The 12,197-nt window shown below is 37.6% G+C and overlaps 1 protein-coding gene across 1 annotated transcript in view; it reads right to left on the bottom strand.

Moving 5' to 3' along the window:
- IL31RA (interleukin 31 receptor A) overlaps positions 1 to 12,197 on the bottom strand; it is a 170,630-nt gene that overhangs the window by 25,674 nt on the left and 132,759 nt on the right. Inside the window, 3 exon segments of the mRNA XM_034655685.1 lie at positions 3,279 to 3,430; positions 5,749 to 5,927; positions 9,276 to 9,393. Coding sequence (XP_034511576.1) covers positions 3,279 to 3,430; positions 5,749 to 5,927; positions 9,276 to 9,393 — 449 coding nt within the window.

Here is a 12,197-nt window from a genome sequence, read left to right as displayed (position 1 = left end):
TGAAAGGTTTCTTTTAGTTTGGCTTTTTGTCCAGGCAAGTGCCTTTGGCCCTCACAGGGTCCAGGACCAACTGATCCTCCCTATACAGGCTTAACTAAAACTTTCCCAGGACTCTGGGACTCTTAACAAAACACTAATTAACTTCATCAGGTTTGTTTCTAACAATCTATACTTTGTGCCAAATCCTAGCTTGCCCAAAGTGTTTATGTTTTAAGAGATGAGTCAAAAGTGTTGGTACAAAGCCTAAATCAAACTCTTAAAACAGTCTTGCGATCCTTTGGCAGAATGCTCATATGGTTCCATTTTATAAAGGTGGAAACTCCTTAGAATAGGCAACAGGAAGATGGTCTGGAGATTGCTATAATATGGTCAGATGAATGACAGCTTGGAGTCAGAAAACCTGGGCTCAGGTTTGCAACTTACAAACCTTGCAATCTTGGACAGGTGTTTTAAGCATCACAATTTCCTAATCTGTAAAAATAAGAATAGTGATGCCTCATTGACAAATTATATGCAAGGATTAAATAGTCTGGAGTATAAGAAAGCACTTTGCAATCCATACAGCATCATACAAACCTAAGTCTTGCTATATAGCCATAGTGGGGTGTTTTTTTTTTTTAATAATCTAATGTAGGGAGAGACAACTTTAAATGACTGTGCTGAGTGATAAGTGCAGTGAAAGGGGAGGAGCACCTAGTTCATGTTCTCAGAAGGAAATATGTCAGAACTGAGTTCTGAGACATGAACAGATTCAACAAGGTTGGGGAAGAAAGAGAGGTGCAAAAACAGAGACAAAGAACAGTAAAATGACATGACATAAGGGAAACGAGCAATTTAGAACCAGTAGAGAAGCAAGGGCAGGATGAAAGATGAAGTTGAAGGGATTGATAGGGGTCAAGTCTTGGAGGGTTAAAGATTTGGACCTCTCTCCTTGGAAAAGTTGGGTTGGTATAACTGGGTTTAGAACTGATTGTGTTTGAAAGCTGAAAGGAGAGAGACACTAAATACATTCCACTTTCCTTCTCATTTTCTTCAGGGGAGCGGGAGAAAGGACTGCCTCTCTCAGGGCCTGGAAGGAATAAAGCAAAGATGAGTGCAGATGTCGGGAGTTTGTCAAAGAGATGGCATAGACAATGCTGAGTGCTCGGGTAGTTTCCACTTGCTAATTTCGCTTAGTGTTGTACAGGGCTCAGTAATTTTCTAGAGAAAAAGAGATCGTGGTTTATTTTTCCTGTTGAATTCTATCTCAGCAGCCACAGGACTCTGGACTGAGAATAAACCCAAGGGCAGATCACCCTAGCAAGTCCTCAGGTTTACTTAGACCATAACATGTGGTGTGAAGGAAGATGAACTTATGCTGTGCCAGGAATTGTCTTGCCTAGAGGTTCCCTTCTAGGTTCCCAAAACTGCAAATTAATGAGTCTTATTTTACATGTAGTCAGGTACTCAGGTACTAGGACACTGATTCCAGAGCTGGCATAGAAAGGAAGCTGAGGGGAGGAGTGGACATCATTATTTCTCTTGTCTTAAACACAAGACACATGAAACTTAGCCAATTTTCTTTTCTGAAAGGGGTCTAGGTTAGGAGACGATGCAATAGATAAAGTATCTATGAATTTTGGCAAAGGAAAGTCTAGTAATAGCATCATGGACAAGATGGAAAAGGTACGCTGAATGATTGTAGTGCTAATTAGGTATATTCACAGAAGCCTGAGTAAATGGCCACACTCAAAGAAAAAGAGGTTGATATCTCTGGGTAGTCTGTAATGGTTTACCACAGGGCTCTGACAGAGCCATTATTTTTATAAAAATCAGATAAAGGTATAGAAGTAAGTGTTATCCAAGCCAAATATATCGCAAAGTTAGAAAGTAAAAAAGTTAAATGTAAGTTTTGGGTGATAGAATAAAGATTCTAAATAGGCTGAAATGATGGGTATGACCAACATGAAGAAATACAACAAGAATAAATAAAACACCTACACTTACCTTAATAAATAAGTTATAAGATAGTGGACATGTGTTTTACTAGAAAATCTTGTGTGTGGGGAAAAAACTCCTAAAGATTTAACTGATTTAACTGGCTAGGAGATGATTAAGAGTCTATAATATATAGTGGTTACAAAAAAAAACTGTATATAATTTCATGTTGCATTGATGGAGATATAAGAATATCCTCTAAACTTGGAGGTAAGAAAAGATTCCGTAAGATAAAAAAGACTTTAAGTATAAATGAAAATATTGATAAAATTTGATAATATTAAAATTAAGAAGTTCTTCTCCAAAATAACCATTAGGAGAGTTAAAAGGCAAACCTTATAGTCAGAAATGTTTGCAGCACACATAACAAACAAAAACCTCATAAATAAAATACATAAGAAACTCCTACAAGTCAATTTAAAATTCAGACCACCCACTAGAAAAAATGCACAAATAGTTTAAATCAACACTTGACCAAAAAGGACTCCAAAGAGCTGATAAACACATGAAAAGGTACATGAGCTCATTAAAAGTCAGGTAAATGCAAATTAAAGCCATGCTTCCATTGTGTTCATACAATGGAATACTACATGACGACGAAAATGTATAAACTTCAGCATTATACAACATGGATGAATCTTAAAAGTATAATATTGAAAGAAGCCAAATATTTACAAAATACAAAATGTATGGATTTCTATTATATAATGTCTCAAACTATGTTGTTCAGGGATGCAGGCTTAAATGGCAAACCCATAATAAAAAGTTAAGAAATATTTACCATGAAAAATCAAGATAAGAGCTCTAAGGAGCTATGGGGGTTTTCTTCAGGAAAGGGTAGACAGGAGACCTTGACATGCTATTTTAGACCTCACTAGTTTTAACATAAGTGCTGATTTAATAATAATTTGTTAAATGTAATATTTATGTTTTGTTCACTTTTCTAAATATAATTTATATATCACAATTTCATAAAAGTTTGGAAAAATAAAAAAGGAAATGGCTAAGCCATTAGAATCTCTGGCCACCAACACATCTAGACACAAACCAGAGTGGAATGCAAAAGTAAATTTCTCACTCTTTAATATGTCCCTGTGCTCAGAATGCAAGATGCCTACAGTGAAACACTTATCCATTCTAAAAGGCCCAAATGGGAAACTGGGAAGAAAAGTACTCACTATTGTCTGTCTTCTATTTTTAAGGTAGAAAATGGGAAAAAATGATTCCAGATCAAAAAAAAGTTTGTCAATAATTCTCTTCTTTGTCCCCCCTAAAAGAAACATTTTAATGGCATCACTTACCCAGTGGGCACTATTTACTGTTCTGAATCGAAGAGTGTATTTTAAAGTAGATGAAAGAGGAGCCAACACAGGCCTTTTCCATTTTATTTGAAGCATTCGTTTGATGCCCAAAACTGATTTCGCACTGAAAATCTCAGGTGGTTCAATTTTCACTGAAAATAAAAATCATAAATTTCTCACATTTGCGAAAAGGTCAGAAGGTGCTAATCACAACCATCTAAAACTGAAAAAAAGAAAACTAGAAAGGAAATGGTAACGCATATTTTGTAACCTGCTATATGCAGGTTGCATTAAGAAGGCAGGGCAAAAGGAATGGTGCCACCCCAGCTTCTCCACCCCCCCAACAACAAAAAAAAGGGATGGCCAGTGAGGATAAGATACATTTCTATGATTTTTCTGCAAATGCACCTTTTACTGATTGGTTCAGATCTTATGCCAAGAAGAAAGGAGGTCAAAAGAAAAGACTACACAACTAGAAAATGGGCTGTTTCCCTTATCTCCCCTCCCCTCAACTTCTCTTTCTTTGACCACCAAAAGTGTCCAGTAGAAAGTGCCTTTCATTTCCCTTGAACACTACAAACATTATCACTCAAAATCTCTCTTTCAAAATACGTAATATTTTTCTGGTTTTAAAAGTAGCATATGATCATTCCAAAAAATTTTTTTAAAATATAGAAAAATACAAAGAAAAAGTTTAAATCATCCATAATGCCATCAGCCAGAGCCCTTATAACTTTCTGGAGTATTTCTGGGCCTTTTTCTATGTAAGTATTTGTATATTTTTTAAACAAAATTGATATAATGCTAAATAAAACCTTTGTCTTCTTAATAACACTGTTCAATCAGCATATACTCTCTTGCATTAGAAATTCTAGAAACAATGAATTTAATAAGGTTTCAGGATATAAAATTAATATATAGAATTCTATTGCACTTCTATACACTAGTAATAAAGTACAAGAAAGAGAAATTAAGAAAACAATCCCACTTACAATTGCATCAAAAATAATAAAATGCCTCGGAATAAATTTAAACAAAGAAGTGCAAGACCTGTATTCTGAAAACTGTAAGACACTGATAAAAGAAATTGAAGACAACACTAACAACTGAAAAGATATACCATGCTCATGGACTGGAAGAATAAAAAATTTTTAAATGTCCATACTACCCAAAGCAATGAACAGATTCAATGCAATCCCTATCAAAATAACAACAACATTTTTCACAGAACTAGAAAAAAAAAACACTAAAATATACATGGAACTACAAAAGACCCCAAATAACAAAAGCAATCTTGAAAAACAAGAATAAAGCTGAAGGTATCACAATCCAAGATTTCAATCTATACTACAAAGCTATAGTAATCAAAACAGTATGGCATGGGCATAAAAACAGACACATAGATCAGTGGAACAGGATCGAGAAGTCCAAAAAGAAACATAAACCTACATCATCAATTAATATATGACAAAAGAGGCAAGAATATACAATGGGGAAAAGGCAGTCTCTTCAATAAATGGTTGGGAAAACTGGACAGCTACATGCAAAAGAATGAAACTGGACCACTTTCTCACACAACATACAAAAATAAACTCAAAATGGATGAAAGACTTAAATGTGGGGCGCCTGGGTGGCTCAGTTGTTAAGCGTCTGCCTTCAGCTCAGGGCGTGATCCCAGCATTCTGGGATCGAGCCCCACATCAGGCTCTTCCACTGGGAGCCTGCTTCTTCCTCTCCCACTCCCCCTGCTTGTGTTCCCTTTCTCGCTGGCTGTCTCTCTCTCTGTCAAATAAATAAATAAAATCTTAAAAAAGACTTAAATGTGAGACCTAAAACCATAAAAGTCCTAAAGAAAACACAGGCAGCAATCTCTTGGACATTGGCCTTAGCAACATTTTTCTAGATATGTGTCCTCAGGCAAGGGAAATAAAAGCAAAAACAAACTATTGGGACTTCATCAAAATAAAAAGCTTTTGCACAGTGAAGAAAATCATCAACAAAATGAAAAGGCAATTTACTGAATGGGAAAAGACATTTGCAAATGATCTATCAAATTAGGGGCTAATATCTAAAACATATAAAGAACTCATACAACTCAACACCAAAAAACCCCACAATTTGAATTAAAAAATGGGCAGAAGACCTGAATAGACATTTTCCAAAGAAAAACAGAGGACCAAGAGATAGATGTAAAGATGCTCAACATCACTAATAATTGGAGAAATGCAAATCAAAACCACAAAGAGATATCACCTCATACCAGAGAGAATGGCTAGTATCAAAAAGACAAGAAATAACAAGCATTGGTGAGGATGTGGAGAAAAAGGGACCCTCATACATATCCATAAGCCTTGGCATACCTACTATATCCTTAAGCTTTGAGTTTACTTTTGTGTTTACATCTCTTCCAAGAAAAAGGAGGGGGGAGTTACCTTTTAATAGAGCATATAAGGAAAAAAATGATACTTACTTATGGCATCTAAATTCCAATGTGTTATATCAGATTTAATTATACCATCTGCATTTTGAGCTTCCACTTGAATGGTGTAATTATCTGGGTTTGTTATTGTTGGAGGAAGAAAGGAGCAAGAAGCATTTCCCCTTGTAGAATTATCGGTTGGGCAAATATCACTTTTATATCCATAAGAGCTTTGAAGGAAAAGGCAATCAACATGAGTTTAGTACAGCATTTTGGAAACAAAGCCATACTTAATATATTAAGCATGTATTTATTAGTTTCACTCTGGGTTTCTCTTGAGGACTATTTCATCCCAAATATGATGCCACCTCTCCAAATTCCTTCTTCATCTCTTCCAAGGAGAGATCAAATTTATCTGCTTCTTGCCTGAGATGCTATAAGCCATGGAGACTTCCTTGGAACTCTGTAAGTCCATCAAAATCTATGCTTGTAATACATTTCCTATTGGTAAGAAATCCTGACTAGGATCCTGAAAACACCAGATTCTAGCCTTGTGAAATTATTCTTAAAAGAAAAATAAAATCAAAGAGGATTTGTTAAATAAACTATGATACATACATAGAATTTAAAATATACTTTTTAATAAATCTAGAGTTATTGATATGGAAAGATGCTCATACTCTTATTGGTGGTAAAAGAAAAAAATGGATGCATATTATGTACAGAATAATCACATTTATGTAAACTTATATATTTATATAACTATTCTCAGAGATGTCTGGAAAAGTATTCATCAAAATGTTAAGCTTGTTACCTTTGGTGGTGGAATTTCAAGTGATTTTTTTAATATTCTTTATATTTTTCAGATAGAATTTTTTTACCACTGCCATATATAATTTTCAGAAAACTCATTAAATTTTTCCCCTAGACATATAGACAACTTAAATCCTATCAAGCTATCACTTAATGAAGACAAGTACAAAGATTGGTAGGAATCAGATGGGTGGGTACAGCCACAGCCCCCAGGGCTGTGGGGAAGATGTAGGAGATGAAATAAGCAGGGAACAGAAACAGACCCACTTTGCAAGATGCCAGTGTTGGCGAGGCCTGGGGGCAACGGAGCAGAACTTAAATGTAAGGAATTGTAGAATTCTGAAAGTAGAAAAAACTTTAAAGGCTTTCTATGGGTTTTGTGCAGTGCAAAAACAGCCTCCAGAGTCATGTTGGGTGGCGGTTACAAGCACAAGCTCTGGAAGCCAACCAGGTTTGAATTCCGAGCCTTGGGCAAGTTTCCTAACCTCTCCATGCCTGAGTTTTCTCATCTCTAAGATGAGAATAGTGATATACCTATAACATAACACTGTTATGAGGATGAAATGAGCTAATAGGCATGAAGTTCTTTTAAAATGTCGGCCATTTAGTCTAAAAGTGAAATGTTACTATCATTGTTATAAGTACTATTACTCTAGCTGAATGTTTTTGCCTTTATTCATGCTGTAACCTCTAAGAAATAACCTTGTTTCCCTTTTCTTCACCTCAAGGGCTCCTTCACATCTCAGTTCAAAAGTCATTACTTGCATAAAGGCATTCCAACTCCTCTTAGTCTTTCCCAAGGAAAAATCCATTCCTATCATTTCTGAGCATGAGTAGGTTTTTTTGTTCATACCACTGACCCACCATCATCTGTTCTCTGGGTTGACCGTCCACAAGAAATCCTCCCATTCTACCTGGAAGAGATATTCTCAGTGATAAACTTACAAAAGTACAAACCAGTCTGGGAGTCCTAGAGAGCCCAGCAGTCCTGAGGCCATCGACAGGGATTGTAAACAGGCCTAAGAACACCCAGGTGTGGGGCACTGGGATGGCTCAGTCGGTTAACCATCCAACTTCAGCTCAGATCATGATCTCAGGGTCCTGGGATGGAGCCCCATGTTGGGCTCCCAGCTCAGTTGGGAGTCTGCTTGTCCCTTCCCCCTCACCCTACCCCTGCTTTTCCCCTCCCCTGCTCCTGCTCATGCTCTCTCTGTATCTCTCTCAAATAAATACATAAAATCTTAAAAAAAAAAAAAAAGAACCCCCAGGCGTTTCCTACTTCTACATGACCAGTGCATGAGAATAATGACAATCCACAGGGAGTGACGGAAGGCAAGGGATGACTCCTTAAAAAAGAAAAATAAGAGTACACTTATTGAGGTTTCCAGATTTACATTCTACTGGTACTTTCTATTCAACACTGGGCCTCGAACTAATAAGTCTGAGAGAAGATAAGACACCTGGACCATGGCCTATTGGGCCTTTATCCCTCTGATTTTCAGAAGCAGAGCTCAACAAACTAGACCTGCAGATCAAATACAGCCCATCTCCTCTTCTCCTATGACACATAGGCTAAGAACATGTTTTACATTGCTACATGGTTGGGGAAAATATATAAAAAGAAAAATACTTTGTGGCATGTGAAAATTATATGAAATCCAAATTTCAGTGTTCACAGATAAAGTGTTATTAAACAGTCTACGCCATGGGTCTACATATTGTCTACGGCAGCTTTTCCAGCACAGCTGCAGTAGTGTTAATAGTTTCACAGAGACCCAATCTCCTTTAGGCCTAAAATACTTACTATCTGCCCCTTTATAGAAAAAGTTTCCTGATCTCTGTTTTAAATCATCTCTCTCCATATCACGGACACATGAGTACTGCAAGGAAAAGTGTTTGCTTTTATCCTTTTCTTCTATTGTAAAACATGAAGTAGACTTCCCTGGTAACACTGGTTACCAATTTCCAAGGAGTGGGGAAAAAAAAGAATATATATGAGATTTTGTATTTAAAAACAAAACAAAACAAAAACTTGGAATTACAGACTCTCTTCCTGAAATGGAAAAGATTTAAAGATTGTCTTTCAATATTTCCTAACATGGGGTTCCTTATTCTTAGGGGAACATGAAGGACATAAAGGGTTCCATGAGCTATTTTCAAAAGTTCAAAAAATTCTGTGCACATGATTAATAAAATACCTAGCTTTTGGCTAGAATTATAATAAAAATTTTAAAATTTTTATTCTAATAGCATTAGAATAAAAAGGGATGCTTGAGGTAGTGAAAAATTTGGGAATCACTGTCCTGGTGGAATACTGTTTGACAGGGTCACACAGCAAATTAGTGGCGGACTGAGAAACATGTGCCTCTTAGTTCTGGGTTTATAACCCCACTTACTATAATTGGGTCCAGGAAGAAGGACCAGTTTTATGACACATTCTGGAAAGAGGACAAATACAGCTGAATGTAGTAAATAAACAGATTTTCCACTGTGCTTATAACTGGTGACTACTCTCAGCCAATTCAGCTCCTTTCAGAGGCGGTCGTTGTGAAGCTACCCTCCCCACCCCCCATAGCTGCAGATCCTGTCAGCATGGCTACAGCAGCCAAGCTGTCACCCCAGACACGGGACGCAAATAGGGGTCACCTAGAAAGTGTAATGAAGCAAACATTTCATTTCATAAGTGACTTGAATCATCAATGAACCAGGAGCCTCTGCCTCCTTCCCTTCCTCCCCACTGATAGCACACAAGCTCCCATACTTACTAAGTTCTTTTCACTTTGTACCATGTGTAACTGGCTTCTTTCTCTGGACTCCAGGTGCAAGTAAAATTTTCCTCATAGTAAAAGACACAGGAAATGTTCTCAGGCTTAGCCGGCAGAACTAGATAAACAAACATACATACATACATAAATATATAAATACATACATATGTACACACAGAGACAATCGTTTCATGAAAATAGGCATATCAAAAGCTGGCCTTTTTTGGTTAGTTGGTACATATAACAGATTCTCCCATTCTGGGACAAGGAAAGAGTATAACTCCCTCTCTTCAATTATTCCCCTTCAAGAACTAGATTTCTACCTTAAAAAAAACAAACAAACACTTTTTACATTCTTACTCAAAAGCAATATTTGAGAATCAAAAATCATTAAAATACCAGACAAATATAAAGTGTTAGTGAAATACTAAGTAAAGCATCAAATGATGGAACCAGTCTGGGTAACTGGGCAATGGATGGTATGTGGAAAAGAGAAAAACACAAAATGTTCAACTATGCCACACTTCAACCTTATATATCAATAATTTTTCCCCAGAAGATTATGTTAATAGAGAAAATTTCTGAAATATCTTCATCTGTATTTTCATAGCTTATAAATCTTGCTCCTTATTGTTTCTCACCCAAAAACACCTATCCCTTTATAGGGAAAACAGATACAAACTAGAATATGGATCTAGACCCTGCAAAGGTCCAGAGATACAATCTATGGGTACATAAACCTAAAGAGGAAAAATTTTTCACAAACTTATTGTTGAAATTTACAATTTCCTTCCATCATAAATGTGGTCAACAGCCTACAGTTGCATCATTACTCGTGACTTTGTCACTATTAAAAGTCAGAGTATTTTCATATTATATTTCAGTTGTTGCAGATACCTTGATGTATTAAGAAGCACATATAGTAGTCACAAATTTGTTTCCTTAATAGTTTGATAGCATTCTTTCATTATATTTGAGTTCCTTTGTAATCCAATGCATATTATTTATGCACTTATGCATATTATTTTGAGAAGTGGTCCAGACGTTTCACCAGATGCCCAAGGGGTTAATCATACATGCTTATGCATGCACTTACACACACACCTAATTAAGAGCAAAGGCAATTTTAAACTAAGGGCAATGTTCAATTCTGAGACTCAAACTAACTTCTTCTTGAGTCTTTGGTAAAACCAGTCTTAAGAAGCAGGCATTTTTGAGAGAGGAAGAGCACTTAGGTTACCTTTACATATCAAAGCAAAGTTCTAGTCCGTCTAGGAGGGAAGCCCCTACCAGACAAGAAAGGAAAAAAACCCATCACTTCTAGCAAGTAAAATACTGATGGGGGTGGGTGGGGAGACAATGTAAGTAAGGTAGAGTAAGGAGCTCAGGTGTCAGTGTTCCTGATAGAGCAGTAGAAACACACGATGGGTCTGTGAAACAAGATCAACTGGGCTGGTGACCTACTTCATCAGGCACAGCCTGGGGCAGGTCACAAGTCTTTACTCTAAAAGAAGGCTCTAGTTCCACTCAGCTTCAACTCCAGCATAATGCAGAATCCCTAACACTGCAATGGCACAGCTCTTCAGATAAGCCCCATACAGGCAAATGTAGCATGCAGGGATCCAGAAGTCCCTGGTATCTCAGGGTGGGGAGTGGGTATAGACGTGTGAGGTTGGTCCAGGCCTGGGATTCAGATGAAGAGACTTCTGTGCACAGGGGACTTCAGGACCACAGGAAAACAAATCGGGCATGCACTTCAGGAATAGGTGCCAATATGATGCCCCAAAGTCTAGGCAAAGCCAGCTGTCCTGCAGTAGATAGCAGAGGAGGCATGAGATCAAAGTGGGCAGTGCAGAGAAGACCAGAAGGCAACACAAAGACTTTCTTACATAGATTCACAATCCCTTGCCAGAGGTTCTTCAGTCATATAAACCCTGCTCATGTACCCAGACACCATCTTAAAAAGAAGCAGGAGAAAGACAGGAACTCTGGAAGGTGGACATTTACTCCAGTGAGACTGAATTAGCTAAAAGACACTATAAACCATAGAAAATGAGCCAATGTTAACGAGTAAGAGTGCTACCCACTCCCTCCTCTTCCTCAACTGTGCCTGGCTTTCCAGGGGAGAAGGAATTTTTGGAATTGATTGGCTTGATCATAGACTACAAGGATGTTATATTTTCTCTGCACACCTAACTAATACTGTATTTATTTCACCTCTGTCGGGGGTATTACCTTCTAACAAAAAGGCACTAGTAAAGAGTTCCAGAATGGATGACAGTCACTGCTTTGTCCAGGTTTAGGATTTTTTAAATTTGTATCTATATTCATATATTTGTTCTATGTAATGAACATTATCCACATGGGTAAAGAAGCCCCTGTAAATAATTAATAAGAACGAGGGAGAGCTAAGTGCCTGCATGTTGTGTCAACACTTCCAGCTCTTTCTTGAGAAGTTGCCTTCCTCTGAATGCTGCACCCCATCCTTTTTTTAAAGAGTTTATTTTTATTTTATTTGAGAGACAGAGAGAGAACAAGCAGCAGGGAGGGAGAAGCAGACTCGCCGCTGAGCAGGGAGCCCGACATGGAGCTCAGTCCCAGGACCCTGGGATCATGACCCAAGCTGAAGGCAGACACTTGACCGACTGAGCCACCCAGGCGCCCCTACTGCTGCACTCCATCCTTGAAGCACCCATTAGTTGGCAGCGAAGTCAAAGATTTTTTATCTTGCACTGCTGGGAAGATGGTGGAGTAAAAGGATCCCAACCTCACCTTGTTCCATAGATACAACTAGGTAGCATTCACATCAACTTGGCTATTCCAGAAAAAGACCCAAAGACCGACAGAGCAAACCCCACAAACAAAGGTAGAGAAAAGGCCACATGAAAGAAGGCGGAAATGTGACTTGAGACCTAAAGGGAT

This window comes from Ailuropoda melanoleuca, chromosome 3 (assembly GCF_002007445.2).
Source record: "Ailuropoda melanoleuca isolate Jingjing chromosome 3, ASM200744v2, whole genome shotgun sequence".
NCBI classification, from domain to species: Eukaryota; Metazoa; Chordata; class Mammalia; order Carnivora; family Ursidae; genus Ailuropoda; species Ailuropoda melanoleuca.
Note: the sequence above shows the minus strand (reverse complement) of the source record. Positions and strands in the feature narration are given on the sequence as shown.